Source organism: Wickerhamomyces anomalus (genome assembly GCF_001661255.1).
Source record: "Wickerhamomyces anomalus NRRL Y-366-8 unplaced genomic scaffold WICANscaffold_3, whole genome shotgun sequence".
In the NCBI taxonomy this organism is placed as follows: Eukaryota; Fungi; Ascomycota; class Saccharomycetes; order Phaffomycetales; family Wickerhamomycetaceae; genus Hansenula; species Hansenula anomala.
The window spans coordinates 195,204-217,785 of record NW_017567112.1 but is presented as its reverse complement, the minus strand read 5'-3'; the positions used below and the strand labels follow the sequence as shown (position 1 = coordinate 217,785).

The window sequence follows — 22,582 nt, the reverse complement described above, 5'->3', positions numbered from 1 at the left end:
GTGATGATAAAGTCAAAAAGAACTAAAACCACGTTAAACCAGGATATCTTAGATCAAATCACCAATTCCAATCCCAATGTCACTCTTCCGTCCAACTGCTCACTTGTTCATCTGGTCCCTAGTGTAAGTATGAAATCAGTTCCTCAACTACAAATATACTAATTGCATCAAATCCAGTTGGGGAGGTTCAGGTTACTATTCATACGTTGCTTCACCAATTGCTTTTAAAACATTATCAAGAAAAGAATTCTCAGCTTTACAATCCAAAATATTCCCACATTTCTTCCTTGCTCAAAGTGTTAGTCCTTTGTTGATTGGGTTGACAGCTCCTTATGCCCTAACAACTGGTGCTTTAGTCACTTTAGGTACTGCTGTCATTGGTGGGTTAACTAATCTATTATGGTTATTACCATCTACAAGAAAGATTAAAGAAGCTAGATTCAAGTTGGAAGATGAAGGTAAAGAAGATAGTGTTGAACATAAAGAATTAAGTAAACAATTTGGTAAAATTCATGGATTATCTTTATTGTTCAATTTTGTTAATTTTGCAGCATTGACAACTTATGGTTTCATTTTAACCAAGAATATTATTCGTTATGTTCCTAAATAGTTATCTCCCCTTTAATATAAGATCTTGTATATATTGTATTTGCCTTTTTATGTACATTTCAAATTATAGAATTGTGAATATATCATTACAAAAAATCCCCCGTCACTTTGTAATTATAAAACAATAATCATTTCTTGTTTTATAAAACCACATCACCCATCATTAATGATTCTCTTTAATCTTGTTCTTGTTCTTGATCTAACTGAACAGATTCACTTAAAATGTTTGCCACAGCTTGTGGAGGTTGTAAAGCAATCAACATAATAATGTATTCATAGATTTCAGCAGGAACGGAACGTTGGTAAATGTTCAAGATATCAGTTGGGTTTGGATAGATTGATAAAGCTTTATAGAAATGTATAGCAGCATTTAATTCTTCACCTGGAACAGCACTCAATTGTTCACCTTGTGTAACTTGAGTCATAAAGAATCTTTCCTTTTCAGCAGCATCGGTTGGGATAGCTGGGCCTTCTTTCATTGATTGGATCAAAGCTTCTTTAACAGCTTCTAATTTAACAGTTTTAACTTCTTTTTCATGTTCTATCACTGCTTTTTCATGATGTTTCTTTGATTTTTTCAATTTTCTTCTAAATTCTGGAGAATTACGACGTTCATAATCGAAATAGATGGCATAACCAACTGATAAAGTGGCAGCAGCAGCTAAAATGTATGAAAATTTACCCATTTTGTTCAATTGTTTGGATCAGATGAGATGTGGTTTTAAGGGAAACTTGTTGTGTTGATTGTGATTTTCTTGACGTTGTTTTTCGTTGGAAAGAAAAAAGTTGAAAATTTTTTAAGCTGGATTATGTCATCTCATCTCATAAATGAAAATAAAATTTATTTGATGATTTATTTGAATATTGACATAAAATAGAAGGAGATTAAAAGTTATAAAATGGTGAGTATAGTTGATTTGAGGTCTTGAGTGGCATTTCACTAACTATGTGTCTTGCTAGGCTGCGAAAAAAAGAGTGAATCTAAGAGCTAAAGTGGCTTCAAAAGCTAGTAATAAGAAACCAATCCAACCATCATCAATAGATAATCAACTCTCAGAGGATCCAAAGGCCTTTTTACATGAATATAAAGAATCCAAAAGAGAAAAACAAGATACGAGATCAAAAGAATTCTTGAATCGTTTATCTTCAAAAGATGACAATCTATCAGGGATTTCTAAATCAAGTATAAGACGTCGTAAAAGAAAGCAAAAAGCTGAATTATTACCAAAGATGCAAGATTTATTAACTTCATTAGAAGATACTACAAGTGATAATAAAGAAGAGGATAAGAGTGATAAATTCGCCAATATCAACATCGTTGATAGAAAGACTGGTAATAAGTATATTGAACATGTTCAAAAACGTAAAAATTTACCAAATCCAAAGAATCAAAAAGGTGCAAAAGTTATTGAAAAAATGGAAAGAGAAAAATTTGTTCAAGTGTTACAAGATCCAAATTTTAGAGCTAATCCATTTGCAACTTTAAGAGAAAGTATAGCTGCTAGATTAAAGAATGGAACCATATGACCAAGTTTAATGAAAGTGTACAGTATTTAATGAAATTTTGCAAACAAAACACGTATATCATTAATTAAAGATGCATAAAAACCCACTTAAAAACTCTATCAAGAAACACACTCACAGAATGACTATTACTAAATTTACACAACACAACTTCTAAAACTTTATCTAATTGTAAAAACTTTGTTTACTTTGACTCCATTTGTTCTCCAACATATAAGGTAAGATCCCAATACTTACACCATGAAATAAGATTTGATAAGTAGTTTCAAACAATGGGAATTCATCAACATAATGTTTTTCTTTAATCAATTCATGAATTTCCTTAGCAGTAACTAAACCTTGAGCAGATTGACCATTTAATAATTCAATTTCAACTTCTCTTGCAGATTTACCAGTTTGAGCCATAATTTTAGCCAATTTGAAATTTCTACCACCGGTACAAGTCGTGAATAAATCAGCAACACCTGCACTTTCTTCAGTAAATGAACTAACTTTTGAAGCTGGGAAGAAAATTTGACCAAATTTAATCATTTCTAATAATCCACGACGTAGGATTGCAGCTTTTGCATTATCACCCCAATTCAATCCATCAACAAACCCAACACCAATTGCAATGATGTTTTTCAAAGCACCTGCAATGGAAACTCCTGCAATGTCGTCAATGACATGGATATGGAAATATGGTCTATGGAAAAGGGTATACAGGACAGTTGCATCAACATCACCAGAAATATAATCTGGTGGTAATGGATAAGCAATTGTTGTTTCTGAAAATTTTTGTTCTGCAACTTCTTGAGCCAAGTTTGCACCGGCAAGACAACCTGTCCATATACCTATTTCTTCATGAATGATATCTGGTAATAATTCCACTGTGTTTTGTGAGACTCTCAACCCTTTTAAACATGAAACTGCTCTTGTCTTTGGAGAAACATGACCTTTTAATTGTTGTAATATAGTTTCCAAGAATTGATGAGGGATATTGAAAATCAAGATATTTGAACCTTTAACAGCTTCTAATAAATCAGGTTCTGCAACTAAATTATCTGGTAATATTATACCTGGTAGATATTTTGAATTGATATGTTTTGTATTGATGGTTGTTGTTAAATTTTCACCTTCATATTCTTCTTCATAAACCCACATACGAACAATTGGTTCGAATAACAATGGGTTTTCTCTAGTGTTTTCAGCTATAACTTTTGCAACTGTTGTCCCCCAATTCCCTGAACCGATGACTGTTACTGTGAATGGTGGTTTTTCAATGGATCCATAAGATACTGATTGTGATATAGGAGCTGACATGATTATGATGTAACTAATTATTTGCCTTGATGGATTGAGAATTAGTCTATTAAGTGCACTGATACCCAGATCCAATTCCTTTTATACTTATAAGAAATTCATGTTTATCCATATTTTTGATACCACTACCACGGTGTCGCAACCAAAGTGTGCTTCGTCGTTGGCTGATTGTTCCACAGCGAAAAGAAATTTTGTCATCATCATCATACAAATTTAGAAACAATTCAGGAACAAAATGAAGGTGATGGGATCGTTCGGAGTCCTAAATCCTAAACCGGGCGTAATTTGGTGCTGTTTGTGGCTAAATTTCAGGTGCGCTTAAGTACTGCCAGGTTGTCTGATACTGCTACAATCTGGTCATATTGAGGTAGCTGAGCTTATGATAAGTACTCTCTCCTCTTTGCAAAAGCTTTAACACTGCTAGTTCAGGTTTGTGAGTCACTAGATATATTAATGCCTCAATAGCCTATTACTGCTGTGCTCTCGTGAAGAACTTTCCAACTTCATAATAATTTTAAATATTGTTCTACGTTTGACCTCTCTCGAGACGTCTTGAACTGTGCTACCATATTCTGCAAAGTCCTCATCTTCTTATTTTAGGCTATCTTCACTCCTTCTGGGAATCCCCGTACACTGTATACCCAGATTATAGTTATCAAATGATCAGTTGCAAGTGGAAAAACCCAAGCCAAAAAGCGTACCCAAAATCTTCCGAAAAGACAAGAGTCAGATTGGAAAAAATTACACTGGAAAGTTGAAACCGCTTCTTGATGAGCGTGACTTGTACAGAACTACTCGTATACGCCATTACAAGAGAAGTGGTCCATCATCATCATTGTCTATGGATCCTTTAAATGTTCTTTATCACCATCACCTGACACATACAATACTTTATAGTATGTTCGCGAACGCGTTTTGTAACTCGGATTTTTTCGCGTCTCTTCTTTCAATTAGGATCTTGTTGATGGGACAAAGATTGATGAGTTTAAAACTTGGTACATTTCTTGATTTCATCGTATGTTCAAGTGATGGTGTGGGTGATGATTGGTGTTTTTATGGAGGTGTTTTCAATCGGCTCTTTAGAAGTACAGTATCTTTACAACTAGTCTCTATATGGTTTTAAAGCTACAGCTCTTGAATTTGCTTCATCAAGTGCCAAAAATGATGCATTTCATCAATTCCAAAAGCTAAATCATGATCTGGGGTGCATCATCAACTAAAATTTCACTCCTCGATTCCTCGGTATCTTGGTGCAATTCCACTGTCTTTTCAAAAAGTGAACCCCAATTGATTTACAAATTAGTGTAAATATATGCAACCAGATACAAGCACAATTTCAGCATGGGAGAGATTGTTCGGATTGTTCACAAGGACACTATGCACCAAACCAATGATAATTGAGGGCAGCTCAAGGACTATGATTGTTTTAACTCAAACTAGTGTACCATTTGATTCCATATATCCAACTTACTGGTCACTAATTTTAATTTTCAATCCAAAGCTCAAATTTTAACATTGTCGGTGCTATAGATTCAACCCTATGAATAATAAGCTGAATCTTGGAAGGTCAGCCAGGTAAGCAAGTGTCTGTGATACCAAAAGGAGACAATCATAGTGGGAGAAAGTACAAGTATGGACCCTTGCTTCACTGAGAAGTGGTACATAGATCTGTTGATTTACAAGAAAAGGTTGACAGATAAACAACCAAACTCCAATCAATCGAATAATGAGGTGCTAGATGTGCTATCGATTTAGTCAATAAAAGATTTAATTGAGCTCTTTGTCTGGTTGTCAATGATATGATAATGCTATGACTTGTAGATAGCCCAAGACTTGGAGAAACTAAAACACAGATCCCATAACTCTTTCATTCAATCTTTATCAATCTACTCGTCTATACTCTTCATTCTCTTCCTTCATTATCAATATTTCATGTATTTCTAAAATTTGTATTTGTGGAGAACTCCGCTTAAAAGCGCATCATGGACGGAATTTTTTTTTAGTACCCCGGATCATTCACAGGCCAAGATTTGAAAATACTCGAGATTTAGGACATCAACAACTTGAAAAAGGACACCAAACTAAACACATAACGTATAAATTAAAGGGAATCCCTGTGCTGTGCTTTCCCCCATCTAGAAATTACTTTACCCACCGATCAACATGTCGCAAAGATTTGAACTAAACAAGGAGCTGATAGAGTATGCTTATGAGAATCTCAACCATATTCCAAAAGGTAATAAAGATTATGAATTGATGATCTCTGGTAATCGGTGAGTATATCCTTGAGAGTGTTGAGAGGTTATACGTACTAACCAAACTAGTTACAACTGTATGAATGAACAACTATTAATGGATCGTTTAATTCGTCATGAAATGGCTCAAGATTATGGGAACTTAAGAATGGGATCCCAATCACCAGAAGAATATTTCCAAACTAGAAATGAACACTTAAAGAAAATCTTTGGTAAGATAAAAGGTGACAGAGGCGCATATATCGAAGCACCATTCCAAGTTGATTATGGTTATAATATTGAACTTGGTAAAGATTTTTATGCAAACTTCAACATGACAATCCTAGATTGTTCACTTGTTAAAATTGGTGATGGTGTTCAATTTGGTCCAAATGTTGTCTTGAGTTGTGCTACACATCCTGTAGATTCAAAAGAAAGATGTGTTGATTTTATTGAATGGGCAAGAGAAATCATCATTGGTGATAAAGTTTGGTTAGGTGCAAATGTTACAGTCTTACCAGGTGTAACTATTGGTGCTGGAACTACTGTTGGTGCGAATTCTGTTGTTTCAAGAAGTTTACCAGCTTATTGTGTTGCTGTGGGTACACCTGCAAGAGTTGTTAAGAAATTACCAGGATTTCAAGAGTGAATTTGTTATATCATGAATGTTTTTTAATGTATGTATGGAAACTTTGAAATATCTTTATTGAAGGTCCATAATTCCAATAAATGTAGTGTTTTCGTATTTTGAAAATGGATTTATCAAGTTCATTTGGTTTTTGCTTTTTTCTTCTAAATGATCTCGACCAAACATCACCATTTGTAGTGACGGTTATCTCATCATTAGATTTTTGAAATTTTAATGGTAAATCTTTTAATAATTGTTCAATTTTTCCCAAATCAATATCAAATCTAACAATTGTAGGGTCAATTTTTTTATAATCATTCTCAATAATAGGTCTTTTGTATCTAAAAGACCAGAATAAGATCCATCGTTTAGTATTACCTAGTTGATAATCTTTAATGAAGAAGTTCTTATTCCCAATTTCATTCAACACGGTGATTAATGGTTCAATTGATGATTTTTTACCCAATAATGATGAAAACCAATCAATTTCAGGAAACCCAACACTTTTTTCAATCAATTTCTTTACAAATTCAGCTTCACCACCTATTGTAACTAATTCATTATCACTAGCAATAACTGAACCTCTTGAAAGTTTTTCCTTAAAGCTTGAATTTCCCAGCATTTCATCCCTTGAATTGAAAAAAGGTGGATTACACATTGTAAAATTGTAGTCCCCATCTTGGAAAAACTCATCTGGGGTAGCGCTAACATCAATAACATCTAGAACCTCATTCAATCTATTTGATTTCAAAACAGATTTAGCATTGGCTATTGATTCTGAATCTATATCAGTTCCAGCCATTGTCCAACCATACTTCTTGTACCCCAATATTGGATAAATAGCATAGGCACCTGTACCAACATCAAGACCTCTGATAGGCTCTTCAATCCCGCATTCTTTCAAAACATGGTTGATAATTTTGAGATATTCTAATCTACTAGGAATTGTAGGGCATAATCTATCACTTCTGAAGTCAACATCAATGTCATGATCTTCTTTCAAGATGGCTTTTGTCAATTGACATAATCCTGGATGTCTAAAATCATAATGACCATCATCATCAAGACTAAACAAAAAAATGTTAATTCATAGAGCTCCTCTGTTCAAAAGAACACGATTCGGTTACTTACAATTCCTTTAAATATGAATACTTCCCAGCCAATTCCCTAAAATCATGGTGTTCTAGATCCATTCTAATCGCATATTCCAACGTCCACCCCACGTCAATTCCAGCTTGAACTCAAACTTCACCAACATCAACTTCAACTTCAACTTCACCAACGTCATGATCCGAAAAACAAAAAGAAATTTCCGTTCGCGAACTCATGTGCTGGAATCTGGATGTGGTTCCACTTGGCTGCCCCTCGGCCACGTAATCAGCCAACAGTTGAGCACAAAGCTCATGATACAAAGGTGAAGTCCTGGGATCCTAGTCCCTGTGCTGGCCATCATGTTATGGTGTCGTCACTCGTGCCCACGAGCTGCTGATAGTGGATAGAGTTTTGGCTTTTGACAAGGTATTTGGTCTCCTTCTCTGAGGCATACGGAGATTAGTACATCAATCAATTGAACTTGTGCTATGTGTATCGTTACGTAAAAGATGAGATTGACAAATGCTGTCCAGATGTAATTCTACCTGATGGTGCCTGGCTCCTTCCCAGACTATGAATATAACTTGCCCTAGGCCAGCTCACTTCTAACCCGAATATCTCCAGTATCCAGGTTGCTGCCATCTCCAGGTGATGCTTCAGTTGATGCTCTCGTTAAAGCCGTCAAAAATGTGGCCCTTGACCGGATTATTTTACATTTTTAGGCCATTTCGACGCACCACCAGATTGTTTCCAAATTTCGAATCTGATGGTTTCAAGACCCATAAGGAGAAACTCCTGATTCCTTTATTCCTCTTGCATACGTTGTTGTTGATCTCTAGACTCCCTCGGACTTTCTAGATAGATGGGAAAAGTATAAAAGGAGTTGTTCATCCCCTTTTTATCAACTTCCAATGTTTTCTTAATTCATCATCAATTAACAATATCAATTGTTTAATTATACAAAAACTTATTACTACAAAAAATGTCATTTGAAATCCCAAAAACCCAAAAGGGTGTTATCTTTTATGAAAACGGTGGTGAATTACACTATAAAGATATCCCAGTTCCAACTCCAAAAGCTAATGAAATTTTAATCAATGTTAAATACTCTGGTGTTTGTCATACTGATTTACACGCCTGGAAAGGTGATTGGCCATTAGGTGTTAAACTACCATTAGTTGGTGGTCATGAAGGTGCCGGTGTTGTTGTTGCCAAAGGTGCCAATGTTACCAATTTTGAAATTGGTGATTATGCAGGTATTAAATGGTTGAATGGTTCATGTCAATCATGTGAATTCTGTGAAAAATCATATGAAGCTAATTGTCCAAAAGCTGATTTATCAGGTTATACCCATGATGGTTCATTCCAACAATATGCTACTGCTGATGCTGTCCAAGCTGCCAAGATTAGTAAAGGTACTGATCTAACTGAAGTTGCACCAATCTTATGTGCTGGTGTTACCGTTTACAAGGCTTTGAAAACAGCTGATTTAGCTGCTGGTGAATTTGTCGCCATCTCAGGTGCTGGTGGTGGTTTAGGTACTTTAGCCATCCAATACGCTAAGGCTTTAGGTTTAAGAGTTGTTGCCATTGATGGTGGTGATGAAAAAGGTGAATTAGTTAAATCTTTAGGTGCTGAAATTTACATTGATTTCACCAAAACAAAAGATATTGTTAAAGATATCATTGAAGCTACTAACGGTGGTCCACATGGTGTTATTAATGTTTCTGTTTCAGAAAAAGCCATTGAACAATCTACTGAATATGTTAGACCATGTGGTACTGTTGTTTTAGTTGGTTTACCAGCTGGTGCCGTTGCTAAAGCTCAAGTTTTTGGTGCTGTTGTTAAATCAGTCTCCATTAGAGGTTCATATGTTGGTAACAGAGCTGATACTAGAGAAGCTATTGATTTCTTCGAAAGAGGTTTAGTTAAAGCTCCAATTAAAGTTGTTGGTTTATCTGAATTACCAAACGTTTATAAATTAATGGAAGAAGGTAAAATTTTAGGTCGTTATGTTGTTGATACTTCAAAATAGAGAGATTATTAAAGGTTAGTATTATAGATATATAGATCAAAGTTTTTTATGATTTTATGAAGTTTTAAAGAATGATTATTTGTTGCATTTTTAGAAATATTAGTTGTAGATTATTTATGATCTGGGAGGTGGTTCAATTGGATAGCACATTCAAGAGGTCAATTGATCTAAAGAAACTACAACATGTCCTATATACCCTATAACTGAAGCACTAGCGTTATATATAGGTTAGGTATAAGTATGTTCAACTCTTTAGACTTCAATGCATATCTAGCAACCTTCAAATATAGTACATTCACACTTAAAATCTGTTGTGTTGGAGTTTAATAGATGCCGTTGCCTATATACGTTTCCTTCGGGTAAATGAATCCATTTCGCGAAAATCGAGTCATTTAACCGAAAGTTATCAAATTGAAGATAATTAAAGCATGTAGAATGTATAAATTAGAACTAGAAAAGTATTACATTCTGCTTGAATTTTTAAAACCGATCTATTTATTATAATATTTGATTGATTTTTCAACTTTTATGAATTAATTTTGAGAAATTACAATGTTTTAACAACGTAGTAATCTTTAATTTAATTTCAAAATGCTACTGAAACTTTTGCTTCAAAAAATTAATTAATTAAAGGTGTTCTTAATTGTCCTAAAGTGTACCCATATTTGGAAACTAGAATAAATTCCCTTGACAATTATTTTATTTTCAACCATAGTTCACTATTCAGTTCTGGAATTGTGTTCAAAAAGAGAATTGAAAAATTAAAATTTGGGCGCGCGCGCCCGTAGTCCAGGTTGAAAAACACTCTAATTTAGGCTATTTGCACTATAGTTGCTTCATATCTGATATCTTGCATTAGATTAGATTAAAGAGTAAGACATATCGATCTTTTAGGAAGCAACGAATTTGTTACAAATGTGATTATTTTCAATATTTTGTGTCATGATGATCTTATGACCGAGTACCTTTATGAGGGAACTCCGAAAGATTGATTGATTGATTCATCATTTTTACGAGGAGGAATCCGATGAATCATCTGATTGTTTTTGACACATTGAGATACAATGGAAAAATGAAATGTTACAAGTTGTAAGTTGTAACAGATGTGATTTAGGGTCTGAATAGTTAACGGCCTTACTTAGTCGTGTTAGAAGAATATAGCTGTTCGTAGCTTTAAACTGTCAGTTTCCTGTTCTGTAGCTAATTAGCATCATTTCCAGCTGAATAGTTGACTGGATTGTAACATCTTTCAACAGTCTAAATATAGAGGGTTGTAGTAATAGACTGTATGTAACTTCTCAAATGTTTGAACTTTGTACTTATTCGTAACTATTCCAACTTGAACCTCTAAAAGACTCCAAGTATCTCTGATAACGCCCTCTCCCATTCTACCCTTTTCACTCAAAGACTATGAATATGAACCACCTTATTCAAAAAAAACAACTAGCTCATCATCGAATCCTTGATGTTACGATTGATCCATACAATTCAAATGATCCATGTTTTAATTGTCTGATTTTTCCGTGTAAATCTGCACTTGAAGGAATCCGGCTGTGCGTGGGCATACCACTTTTCTCTATTATACACGGAGCCCATAAGTTATAAGGTTAAGGAGCAACTGATTATTATTGTGACAAGGTGGTATCACTTGATTGGATATGGCATTGATATTATGGGCATGTTTTAAATGAACTGACACGTTACAGAGAGTTAATTCAGTTTGTAGTAGTACTATTGTGCCTGTGAACGGAGACCGTGAGTAGTTAGCCTTTCCATGGAGATATTCACTATTTGATAGTACAATAGGGGGTTTTAGCTTATGATATTAGTAGGTAATAGGTATACACCACGTAGCTATTAGTTAATAGTTGTTACTACTTGTAATTAGACAGAAAGGATCAAGGATCAAGGGATACCCCACAAAGCCTGAATGATTGTAGGATGAACGGTGGAACATCGTTAATTATCACCAACTCCGAGAACATCACCAGGTGTAGAGCTTATACCATCTCTGCCGGTACATGCACTCCATCTTGTATCAACAAGGGGTATGGGCTTGAATAGAGAAGGATATAGGATACAGGATATAGATTACAAAGAATATAGATTATAGAATATAGAATATCATAATACTATCATAACTACGACCAATCTATCCCAATCCCAACAATCTCATCTTCAATCAGCCAAATCCCATTGAAACTGGCTTGTGTGTGGCCCTCAGGAATACCGCCTGATTTTCATGCTCGAAAACCTTCCAGAAAAGAAATTCATGGGATGAACAAACAACAACAAAGTTCACAAACCCCAAGAGACTCAATCAATCAATCATCATGTGTATAAATAGAGGGTGAAATATCCAAATTCTTCAATTCCATTTTGTTTTCCCTTCCACCAAGAACATACAAGTTCAAATTAATCAACATGTCAATTCCAAAAACTCAAAAAGGTGTCATCTTCTATGAAAGTGGTGGTGAACTACAATACAAAGATATCCCAGTCCCAACTCCAAAAGCCAATGAAATTTTAATCAATGTTAAATACTCTGGTGTCTGTCACACTGATTTACACGCTTGGAAAGGTGATTGGCCATTACCAACTAAATTACCATTAGTTGGTGGTCATGAAGGTGCCGGTGTCGTTGTTGCTAAAGGTGCCAATGTCACAAATTTTGAAATTGGTGATTACGCAGGTATCAAATGGTTGAATGGTTCATGTCAATCTTGTGAATATTGTGAAAAATCATTTGAATCAAATTGTCCAAAAGCTGATTTATCCGGTTATACCCATGACGGTTCTTTCCAACAATATGCTACTGCTGATGCGGTCCAAGCTGCTAAAATCCCAAAAGATGCTGATTTGGCTGAAGTTGCACCAATCCTATGTGCCGGTGTCACTGTTTACAAGGCCCTAAAGACTGCTGATTTGGATGCTGGTCAATGGGTTGCCGTTTCTGGTGCCGGTGGTGGTTTAGGTACTTTGGCTATTCAATATGCTAAAGCCTTAGGTTTGAGAGTTTTAGCTATTGATGGTGGTGATGAAAAGGGTGAATTAGTCAAATCATTAGGTGCTGAAGTTTACATTGATTTCACCAAAACTAAAGACATTGTTAAAGATATCATTGAAGCTACTAACGGTGGTCCTCATGGTGTTATCAATGTTTCTGTTTCAGAAAAAGCCATTGAACAATCTACCGAATATGTTAGACCATGTGGTACTGTTGTTTTAGTTGGTTTACCAGCTGGTGCCGTTGCAAGAGCTCAAGTCTTTGGTGCTGTTGTCAAATCTGTCTCTATTAAAGGTTCTTATGTCGGTAACAGAGCTGATACAAGAGAAGCTGTTGACTTCTTTACTAGAGGTTTAGTTAAATCACCAATCAAGATTATTGGTTTGAGTGAATTACCAAAAGTTTACCAATTGATGGCTGAAGGTAAAATCTTGGGTCGTTATGTTTTAGATACTTCAAAATAAGAAGGCTATCTCTGGTTTAGATGATTGTTTATTATTTATTTTCCCCCGACTCTTATGTATAATGTGAATATGAAGTCTTTGTTTTATTAATCATTACCCGAAGTAGCTACAATTTGACCCGCATTTTCAATCAGCTCTTTGGTCTTGTATTAAAACCTAGAATACAGCTCTTTAAGCGCACTCACTGAAGCATATGGCAATTCTTCATTTGATGGGAGTGATAATTCTTTAATTCTTGATGGTGGATTTGTATGACCGAGTCTGCCAAAATTGCGGGTGATTTCTAATTGTTCAAGTTCACCAATATCACCTAATCCAATATCAAATACGACACCTTTTAAAGAAATTTTTTTAATTTTACAACATTGGAAATTTGATAGATTTATACTATCCATATTAACATCAACCTCAAAAATTTCAAGATTGGGTACTGCTTGGAAATCAAGTTTCCCATTAGCTGTATAACTTGATTGATCATCAGGATTAACTGAACGTTTTGTCTCTAATCTGAATGATTTTAAATTTTTAAATTTTTAAATTGACAATTTATAATTTCAATGTTATTTATAATACCCACTGGACTAATTTCCAATCTTTCAAGCTTATCACAACAAATACCCTCTATTTTGAAATCACCAGGTTTATGATTTGGATATAGATCAAGTTGTTTCAAACTTGGGAATCTTGATAAACATTCATTCAGAGAAGGACTCTGAATGTTGATGAAGTTGTCCAAATCCAAATAGGTAACATTTGGATAACATCTAGTGAATGAGAAATCTTTAAGGTGAACATCTTCAGCAATTCCCTCAACTTCTATTGTAAGTTTACGTAATGATGGGAAATCAATATTTGCAAAGGCTTTATAAAAATCTTCCAATTTGCAACAAATCAATGATAAGTCAACAAGATTTGAAGGGTTAAATTTTCCATGCAATGACGCATATGAATGCATAACAATCTTTTGTACATTTTCGAAATAAAATGAACCTGTATCAGAGAGTGAAAATTCATCAATTCTAACTTCTTGTTACATTGGTGCATGGAAATTTTCAAATTTTTTAACATGTAAATATCCATCAAGGAAATTTTCATTCTTTATTGATAATAATTTTGGTGCATTGAAATTTGTAAAATTGACACAGTCATCAATTGATTCTCCACTGAATATAAGCTCTAAATCTATGAGATTTGGGGCAACAATATTGATGAATGATTTAATGTTTTCCACTTTTAAATGTTTGAGATTCCCAAATGAAATGTTTTGTAATGTTCCTTCACAAGTCTTGGAACGAATTGAAAATTTCGCATCCTCAGAATTCTTAAATTTGAGGTTCTCAATTATGACGGTACCTTCATTTTCTTCATCATTATCGATTCTTGCTTCAATTTTTTTTCAAAAAATTATATTCCTCAAATGCAAGGCTATTCAATATTGATACATGACGGTCCTCACAAAACACTTGGATATATTTAACACATGGTCTTTTAAATTTTGAAAACTTATTAATAGCACCACAATTGTGGAGCTTTACACTGCTCACGTTTGGAAAATCTAGTTTTTCCAAGTCTAAATCTTGATCAAATAAATGTATATCTTCAAGTGAGAAGCTTGTTGATTTGGTCAAAGGACTTGCAAAAAGATTTTTGATTAAGCGACGATGTGATTTTCCCACGAGCATGTGAGTGGAGTCACCAAAGCTAGGGGCGTCTATATGCTGTATTGAGTCCCAACCATCAATTGCTAAAGATGTGATTTTATTGGGAACTCTTTTGGCAATTTCCATCACCTTACTTATTATCCTGTCTTTAGGATCACCAAACAACAAATGTACAGCCAAAACATCAGAATCACTAATCTTGATATATTCATGCTACGGATATGCTTCAAGTGAATGTCGTTTTTTCAATTCCTGTTCACCAAATCGTTTACATTCCCTGTGTGATCCATCATAATAAAATCTGTAAAATTTTTGAGCCCTCAAACCAAATTCTGGAATCTTGACAAGTGAAAGGAAATCAAAGATATTTAAATGGTTGCAAATCTGGCAAAATATTTCATCTGGAAGACTTAAAAGATTCATATTCAAACCGACACGTACCTTACATTAAATTGTACCTCTTCAAATGTTTTTGAATCGCGTTTAAAAAAAAATAGAATCTCGAACCTCGGACATTCGCGCCCACAGGTGGTGATGAATTCAATATTCTACAATTTCAACAACTTAGAGCTGTGTACTACCGAAATAATATATTTCATTGACTACGCTGTTTTTTCTGTTTTGCAAGATCTTCTAATTTTTCAATAGCATCCTTTAAAAGGCTTGAAATAGATTTTGGAAGTCTCAATGATGAAAGGTAATATGGTTCTTTTCCGTAGTTGAGCTTGAAAAAAGGTTGTGCTATTTTCAAAGATTGCAAATGTTCAATATCAGTTATTAGACCACTGAGGGATATAGTTCTGAGCTTCTTACTTCCAAATTTGGAAATGTCAATACTTTCCATGTCCAAATCAACTGCAAAATTGTTAAGACAGGGAGCATACATTTCAAGTTTCCCATGTGTAGAATAGCGTCCCAATAAAGAACAAAACTCAAAATTATTTAATTTTTCAAAGGAACAGTTTGTCAATTCAAATGTTTTTGCATGATTGGCAAACAGATTTAATGTTTCAATGAGTCCAAACTGACAGCCATCCAATTTGATGTGCTCATCTTCAGTCACCACATATAGGTCTTTCAAATTAGGGAATTTTGACAATTGACATGCAAAAAAAATTGACAAGTTGTAAACAATAGATAGTTTTAAGTTTGAAACTTTTGGGAAACAATAATTAAAAGGAAATTTCAAAAGATCAACCGCATCATCAACGTCAATGTCCAAGTTCTCCAGTGAAGGAAACTCTGTATTTACTAATTCAGCATAACCTGATCTAGAAGTTGCTGATGGAAACACAACTTCCAAATTTACCAAAACTGAAGGATTAAATTTCCCATGCCATAGATGATAATTACAAGTTTTGAGCGATTGTAAATTTTGAAACACAATAGAAGAATCCTTCAGCGTAGTTTCATCTATATCAACCTCCTCCAATTTTGGTTCATCCAATTTTTCCAATTCTTTAGCTGAAAGACAATTAGGATGTGATGTACTGACTGTTAATAGGTTTGGAGCATTGCCGTTCATCAATCTAATTTGAGTATTAGCCTTACCACTAAATTCAAGCTTCAAATGAGCAAGCCTTGGTGCATCAACATTCATAATTGTAAAAATATTAACCATCTCCAATGCGTGAACATTTCGCAAAAATAAACTTTTAACAGCTCCAAATGGATTAACACGAGTCCCAATTTCACGATCCACAGTGATACCTAGGCTTTGCATTGATTTACCAAATGATATTTTTCAAAGTCAAATATCCCAATAGTGTTACATTGAACCACAGAACCTACAACAAGTTCCTTCAAATGTTCATACTCATCAAATGGGAAATAGTCAATCATTGGTAAAACTTTCTTTGAATAATTAGATAGAAGTATACGTTCAAAAGTGGGATAACCAAAAGTCAAAGAATTGTTGGTAAGGGTAGAGAACTCCATTGCAAATGTCTTGATATTTGGCAACTCCAACTTTCTAGGGTCAAAACCTTCGCACCATACTAAGGATGTCCAGGAGGTATTCACAAAACATAATGACTCCACTGTAGAAGAGACAATAGTCATCAGATCTGCGATACCACTAGATGATAAAGACTTTGATAATGTAAGCCTGATGGGTAGAGTTTTGGAAATCTTCAACACTTCGAGAAACCCCGTATCAAATGAAACGCCATCCAGATCACAATTGAAAACTGAACCAATTACATCATTATTTGACTCTTTATCATAAATTACCAACTCTATATCGTTTGATCTCTTGTATTTATCAAATTTCACAGCATGAAGTATTGATTTTTTATTACTAATTGTTTGTGAATCATCAGTCATCCTCATGGTTTGCAATAATGGTAATTCTAGGTTTGAAATAGCTTTAAAAGATGAAACGTCATGGAAATTGTAAAAGTAAAGTTCACTTACTTGTGGGAATTGAAATTTCCCAATGTTATAATTGATTGAACGAGCTTCATTAAAGTGTAAACTTTTAACGAATGGGAAACGTATACTTTTAGTTTTAGTTGAATCAAGATTTTCCAATAAATGATTTAAAACTTTAGTCATTTTTGAATGCTCTCGGTCGTAATAAGCAGGTATAGGGAAACTCATAATTTGATGATCCAAGATTGTGAGTATATTTTTGAACCATTTTCAAAAATTGTGTTGGATCGATATCTGAATTATAACCAGTAAGTTCAAGATAGACTAACCAAACATGATCTAGACCACTAGTATTTTGGGAATCAAACAGTTCAACCAATTCAGATAGTTGATGAGTTTGAATGTGTTGGCATAGTTTAGTATCCGGTTCATAATTTGGAGAAACTTGATTAGAATAAAATCTATAAAATTTTTCAATTTTAGAAGCAAATTCTGGATATGCTTCAATTAATGGGTTGAGATCCTGTTTTGACAATTGATTGCATATTTGGAAAAGTATTTCATCTGGTAGATCTAAAAGATTCATTGGATAATTTGATATCATAAATGAAGCTTTAAACAGTGGTTTGTTGAAATCGGTTGATTTTTTAATATTTATGTACGTCCTAACGCTAAAATTACGCGAAATTGTTTCACGTGACTAAATTGAATGTACCCCAGTTTAATAGATTGCAATGGTATCTCTTGGTTAAGTAAATGAATCTATTCATTCATTTATTCTAAAGAAAGGTAATCCATTAATTGACTTAGCCAAAATATTCTCTGCACGCATTTTGATTCAAACTGTATGTACGCGCTTTCCAGAAGCAGTAATGATTCCGCTTTTTTCAAAATAATCTTCGAAATGGAAAACAATTGCGCTTTTCATCAAGACAATAGGAAATTTTCAAATTGATATAAAAAGGACCCTTTTGAATCCTTTCCACAAAACTTGAGAAAGATGATTACACCAGTCTGTTAAAGATGTCACTTCCAACTACTCAAAAAGCCATCATTTTCGAACAACATAATGGACCATTACTATACAAGGATATCCCAATCCCACAACCTAAACCTACAGAAATCCTAATAAATTTGAAATATTCAGGAGTTTGTCATTCAGATCTTCATGCTTATAAAGGAGACTGGCCCGAACCTACCATCTTACCATTGATTGGAGGTCATGAAGGTGCAGGAATCGTTGTTGGTGTTGGTTCACAAGTTTCAAATTTTAAAATTGGTGATTATGCAGGTATAAAATGGTTGAATAAAACATGTCTTTCATGTGAATATTGTACATTAGGTGAAGAGACGTGCTGTGAAAATCAAGATATTTCAGGATATACAGTTTCAGGATCGTTTCAACAATATGTTGTGGCGGATGCTATCCAGGCAGCCAAGATTGATCCAAATGTTAATTTAGCAGAAGTTGCACCTGTGCTATGTGCTGGATTAACAGCTTATAAGGCATTGAAGAAGGCCAATTTAAGACAGGGTCAATGGTGTGTTATAATTGGAGCTGGTGGTGGACTTGGTAGTTTTGGTGTTCAATATGCTAATGCTATGGGGTTTAGAGTTATTGGAGTTGATAGTGGAGATAAAAAATCATTAGTCTTGGATGAATTAAAAGCTGAGCGTTTTATTGATTTCACTAAGACAGATGATATTGTTCAGGATGTTGTTGAATTGACTAATGGTGGGGCACATGGAGTTATAAATTTCAGTGTTAGTGAGATTGCATTGAACTTGGGGATTAAGTATGTTAGACCATTAGGGACAGTTGTGATTGTGGGTATGCCAGCTAATTCCTTTGCTAAAAGTAATGTTTATGAACATGTTTGTAAACAGTTTAATTTGACAGCATCCAGTGTTGGTACTAGACAGGATACAATTGAGGCGTTAGATTTTTTCAATAGAGGGTTGATCAAGAGTCAGATTGTGATTGCTAAGTTGAGTGAGTTGGGTAAAGTGTATGAACAGATGGAGAGGAACGAGATCCAGGGAAGAGTAGTTGTTGATACCTACCAGTGAATAGGGTTCAATCTAAACTTTAGTGTATTAGCTAATCTGATGCACGTTTGATGATTCGCGAAACCTGTAAAGTCCGAGCGTGTAGTGGCACTGTTCAGGATGGCAGATGTTGTCCTGTGCTCCGAGTAGCGTCTTTAACCCACTTGCTAGGAGTCCTTGGAATGGTAATTGTAGTGGTAATTATCCTTCAGAACGAGCGGTCATCTCAGAGGCTGACTCAGCAGGGTGTTGTTGAGGAATTGGATCAGTATTAGCATTAATGGTGGTATAGTATATTTGATCAATTGAGTATATTGACTATTAAACTATATTCAACTATTAACCATTAACTATTAACGATATCATGATTCATAAACCATTCTACCAAGACCTCCATCGGCGTTTAACAGCTGTCCTCTGATTGGACATGCCCCTCCAGTCCCTCGCTTCGTTGGCTCCAGTGTTTGCAACTCCGAGCAGGTGCCCCACATAGGGCTGAACCCAACCTTAAGCTGTAAAGAATATACTATACAATTAAGAAGGCAGACATAGCTCAACTGAAGAGAGTACAATTAGCCTTTAGTACTAATATAAATCAATTGCACACTCTCAATTGCCATCTAGTACCTAATACCACTGTTGTACTTGTACCTTGCCCTTCTCTCGCGTAAACCCAAAATTCTCGGACTTTCTGAGCTGTGAAAAAAATTCATCTTCAACTACAACACCTTTCACGTCAACCAGCATTATCCTCGAACTCCGTAAGGATCTTGATCTTGATCACACCTCCATCAATCAACCAACAAAATCACCAACGAAAAAGAAACTTGTTCTCTCCACCTCTTGGTCTCTCTCTTGTTCAAAATGTCTATATAAACATCTCAATTGCCTCAACTTTCAATTCTTCAATCATTGATCCATCATCAATATCCAATTGAACAATTTCAACACAATGCTTAGAACAAACATCCAAAGATTAAGATTATCCACTATCCCAAGATCAAACTTCATCAGATCTTTAGCCACCGCTCCAACCATCCCAGAAACTCAAAAGGGTGTCATCTTTTATGAAAATGGTGGTGAATTACACTATAAAGATATCCCAGTTCCAAAACCAAAACCAACTGAAATTTTAGTCAATGTTAAATATTCAGGTGTTTGTCACACTGATTTACACGCTTGGAAAGGTGATTGGCCATTAGCTACAAAATTACCATTAGTTGGTGGTCATGAAGGTGCAGGTATCGTTGTTGCTAAAGGTGCTGAAGTTAAAAATTTCGAAATTGGTGATTACGCAGGTATCAAATGGTTAAACGGTTCATGTATGTCTTGTGAATTGTGTGAAAATGCTTATGAATCCAATTGTGCCCACGCTGATTTATCAGGTTACACTCATGATGGGTCCTTCCAACAATATGCTACTGCTGATGCCGTGCAAGCTGCTCAAATTCCAAAAGGTACTGATTTAGCTGAAATTGCTCCAATCTTATGTGCCGGTGTCACCGTTTACAAGGCTTTGAAATCTGCTCAATTAAAAGCTGGTCAATGGGTTGCCATCTCTGGTGCTGCTGGTGGGTTAGGTTCATTAGCTGTTCAATATGCTAAAGCTATGGGTCTAAGAGTTTTAGGTATTGATGGTGGTGCTGAAAAGGAAAAATTGTTCAAATCCTTAGGTGGTGAAGTTTTCATTGATTTCACAAAGGAGAAAAACATTGTTGAAGCTATTCAAAATGCTACTCAAGGTGGTCCTCATGGTGTTATTAACGTTTCAGTCGCTGAAGCTGCCATTTCTCAATCAACTGAATATGTTAGACCAACTGGTAAAGTTGTCTTAGTTGGTTTACCAGCTAATGCTGTTTGTAAATCTGAAGTTTTCTCCCATGTTGTTAAATCTATCAATATCATTGGTTCTTATGTTGGTAACAGAGCTGATACTAGAGAAGCTATTGATTTCTTTTCAAGAGGTTTAGTTAAATCACCAATTAAAGTTGTTGGTTTATCTGAATTACCAGAAGTTTATGAATTGATGGAACAAGGTAAAATCTTGGGTCGTTATGTTGTTGATACTTCAAAATAGATTGATTAAGTCCATGTTTTTTATGAAATCTTATGATGATGCCACCTATTGATTAGGGTTTAGAGCTTTTATATTCACAAATTAAAACGAGAAAAAGATTATTGAAATTATAAATCCCACTGTAGTTTTTGATAAAAAATGTATATTGATTGAATTCATTAATCGAAAGAAGTTTATTATACTTCATACTCAATCATGTACTTCATCATTATTAATTGCATGGATCATGAATCATTATTAAATGGAGTCTGTTTCACATAAGGCCAAGCACAAAGCTGGTGTTAACAGTTACAAATAATAACAGTTGATAAAACTTCTCGTGCCCAAAGGTTATGGAATTGCGATAGTTTCTGTAGCTCAATACAAGCACCTTGGAATTAGTAGGTTCATGGTTCTCCTCCTATTTTGATCAGATGTAGTGCCTATTAGTTAGCGTAACTTTCAAATTAACTGGAAAAAAATAAAGCGTCATACCTTCCCTTGATCGTCTTGAACTGCATCAAAACATGGATTCAGGGTTTCAACTGATAAGAAAAACGTTAAATGGCAATATTGTGGGTATAGAAGTCCCCCTTGCAAACAGGTTTGGTTAAACAATTAATCGGCTTTCAAGTTAAAGAAAGATTTTTATTTTTGCACTCCACCAGATTTTATTTTCGCGGTGGGTCTTGAGCAGGCGTGAAAATCCGAATGAATGTAAAATTAAGCTGATATAAACTACAGAATTAGTTTAAAGACAAAGGAATGAGTTTGTTGACATGTTATTCCTGTAAAAAATGAGAGACGAAGAGCTGAAGTAGAGAGAGAAAAGCAATTCTAGTGAAAGAATATTCAAATTCATACTCAAAACTAACCTTCATCCAGTAATCATTGTAGTTTTCAATTATGATATCATGATTGAAGTTTCCAACCTCAAAGAACGAAATCATCATCAGCTTATAGAACGCTTATGGTATTCTATGGATATCATGTAGATTGAGCAATCATAACTCTTCCATGAAAGCTTTGTATGGCCTAAAAGAAGCTCCAAATGCATGGTCTTGACATTAAAATCCATCCATTATCTGGTTGTAAAGTTAGTTGATTGAAACACTATAATGCTTTTCCAGGTATATGACAGGCTGCAAAAAAGAAGATGCAAGGAAACAATAGATCATTTCTAGTCTTCCCACTATTTATGATTCACAAATTTTACCTCATTAGACACAAACGTATCAATGCCCCAAGCCCACGGTTGATTTTATTCATCTTCATTCCTTGCAACTTTGATTTATTTGGTTCTCATGAAAACAGCCTATCAATGAACTTCAACACATACATTAAAATATCAAATACATAAAGTATTTGTCAAAAAAGCCCTTTTTGAATTTCATATGAACCGATACACCACATACATGTAAAAGAAGCAATCGCTTAAAACATAGGCGTAAAACACTTGATGTTAAAGAATAAAGGAGGTTTAATGTTGAGTCGAGACAAGAAAAAATTAGTGGTTGCTGATCCTGACTGGATTCGCGAATTATTCTT

At 34.7% G+C, this 22,582-nt stretch overlaps 13 protein-coding genes across 13 annotated transcripts; 7 read left to right on the top strand and 6 right to left on the bottom strand.

Moving 5' to 3' along the window:
* Window positions 1-76: 76 nt before the first annotated feature.
* Window positions 77-610, top strand: TMH18 (Tmh18p; the record flags this gene model as incomplete). Its single annotated transcript, XM_019184691.1, has 2 exons — window positions 77-123; window positions 178-610. The coding sequence occupies 2 exons, from the start codon at window positions 77-79 to the stop codon at window positions 608-610; spliced, it is 480 nt and encodes a 159-aa protein (XP_019038821.1).
* A 175-nt stretch (window positions 611-785) lies between these two features.
* TOM20 (TOM complex receptor protein TOM20) lies at window positions 786-1,295 on the bottom strand (the record flags this gene model as incomplete). The annotated part of the gene is made up of 1 exon (XM_019181734.1): window positions 786-1,295. One exon carries the CDS (start codon window positions 1,293-1,295, stop codon window positions 786-788), a length of 510 nt encoding a protein of 169 aa, XP_019038820.1.
* Window positions 1,296-1,508: 213 nt separating this feature from the next.
* On the top strand, window positions 1,509-2,136 carry SLX9 (Slx9p; the record flags this gene model as incomplete). The annotated part of the gene is made up of 2 exons (XM_019184690.1): window positions 1,509-1,511; window positions 1,570-2,136. The coding sequence occupies 2 exons, from the start codon at window positions 1,509-1,511 to the stop codon at window positions 2,134-2,136; spliced, it is 570 nt and encodes a 189-aa protein (XP_019038819.1).
* A 162-nt stretch (window positions 2,137-2,298) lies between these two features.
* WICANDRAFT_30049 (glycerol-3-phosphate dehydrogenase family protein) lies at window positions 2,299-3,435 on the bottom strand (the record flags this gene model as incomplete). The annotated part of the gene is made up of 1 exon (XM_019181680.1): window positions 2,299-3,435. One exon carries the CDS (start codon window positions 3,433-3,435, stop codon window positions 2,299-2,301), a length of 1,137 nt encoding a protein of 378 aa, XP_019038818.1.
* A 2,241-nt stretch (window positions 3,436-5,676) lies between these two features.
* WICANDRAFT_18580 (sugar O-acetyltransferase) lies at window positions 5,677-6,300 on the top strand (the record flags this gene model as incomplete). The annotated part of the gene is made up of 2 exons (XM_019180795.1): window positions 5,677-5,708; window positions 5,760-6,300. Coding segments are annotated over 2 exons (573 nt in total), but the record flags the coding sequence as incomplete, so codon positions are not given.
* A 28-nt stretch (window positions 6,301-6,328) lies between these two features.
* WICANDRAFT_83714 (uncharacterized protein) lies at window positions 6,329-7,490 on the bottom strand (the record flags this gene model as incomplete). The annotated part of the gene is made up of 2 exons (XM_019185585.1): window positions 6,329-7,364; window positions 7,429-7,490. 2 exons carry the CDS (start codon window positions 7,488-7,490, stop codon window positions 6,329-6,331), a joined length of 1,098 nt encoding a protein of 365 aa, XP_019038816.1.
* An 881-nt stretch (window positions 7,491-8,371) lies between these two features.
* Window positions 8,372-9,424, top strand: WICANDRAFT_62195 (zinc-dependent alcohol dehydrogenase; the record flags this gene model as incomplete). Its single annotated transcript, XM_019183324.1, has 1 exon — window positions 8,372-9,424. One exon carries the CDS (start codon window positions 8,372-8,374, stop codon window positions 9,422-9,424), a length of 1,053 nt encoding a protein of 350 aa, XP_019038815.1.
* A 2,369-nt stretch (window positions 9,425-11,793) lies between these two features.
* On the top strand, window positions 11,794-12,895 carry WICANDRAFT_52965 (zinc-dependent alcohol dehydrogenase; the record flags this gene model as incomplete). The annotated part of the gene is made up of 1 exon (XM_019182703.1): window positions 11,794-12,895. Exon 1 carries the CDS (start codon window positions 11,849-11,851, stop codon window positions 12,893-12,895), a length of 1,047 nt encoding a protein of 348 aa, XP_019038814.1. The 5' UTR covers window positions 11,794-11,848.
* Window positions 12,896-13,161: 266 nt separating this feature from the next.
* WICANDRAFT_91329 (uncharacterized protein) lies at window positions 13,162-14,047 on the bottom strand. The gene has a single exon (XM_019186289.1). It carries the CDS (start codon window positions 13,848-13,850, stop codon window positions 13,413-13,415), a length of 438 nt encoding a protein of 145 aa, XP_019038813.1. The 5' UTR covers window positions 13,851-14,047; the 3' UTR covers window positions 13,162-13,412.
* WICANDRAFT_91328 (uncharacterized protein) lies at window positions 14,048-14,993 on the bottom strand. The gene has a single exon (XM_019186288.1). It carries the CDS (start codon window positions 14,680-14,682, stop codon window positions 14,281-14,283), a length of 402 nt encoding a protein of 133 aa, XP_019038812.1. The 5' UTR covers window positions 14,683-14,993; the 3' UTR covers window positions 14,048-14,280.
* Window positions 14,994-15,151: 158 nt separating this feature from the next.
* WICANDRAFT_62191 (uncharacterized protein) lies at window positions 15,152-17,112 on the bottom strand (the record flags this gene model as incomplete). Its single annotated transcript, XM_019183323.1, has 2 exons — window positions 15,152-16,266; window positions 16,329-17,112. The coding sequence occupies 2 exons, from the start codon at window positions 17,110-17,112 to the stop codon at window positions 15,152-15,154; spliced, it is 1,899 nt and encodes a 632-aa protein (XP_019038811.1).
* Window positions 17,113-17,952: 840 nt separating this feature from the next.
* WICANDRAFT_62190 (zinc-dependent alcohol dehydrogenase) lies at window positions 17,953-18,999 on the top strand (the record flags this gene model as incomplete). Its single annotated transcript, XM_019183322.1, has 1 exon — window positions 17,953-18,999. The coding sequence occupies one exon, from the start codon at window positions 17,953-17,955 to the stop codon at window positions 18,997-18,999; it is 1,047 nt and encodes a 348-aa protein (XP_019038810.1).
* A 931-nt stretch (window positions 19,000-19,930) lies between these two features.
* On the top strand, window positions 19,931-21,055 carry WICANDRAFT_31046 (zinc-dependent alcohol dehydrogenase; the record flags this gene model as incomplete). The annotated part of the gene is made up of 1 exon (XM_019181793.1): window positions 19,931-21,055. The coding sequence occupies one exon, from the start codon at window positions 19,931-19,933 to the stop codon at window positions 21,053-21,055; it is 1,125 nt and encodes a 374-aa protein (XP_019038809.1).
* Between the last annotated feature and the right edge of the window lie 1,527 nt (window positions 21,056-22,582).

Bases quoted from the DNA above. Each gene is read 5' to 3' on its own strand.
- WICANDRAFT_91329 (XM_019186289.1), bottom strand. From the start codon at position 13,850: ATGCATTCATATGCGTCATTGCATGGAAAATTTAACCCTTCAAATCTT.
- WICANDRAFT_91328 (XM_019186288.1), bottom strand. From the start codon at position 14,682: ATGGAAATTGCCAAAAGAGTTCCCAATAAAATCACATCTTTAGCAATT.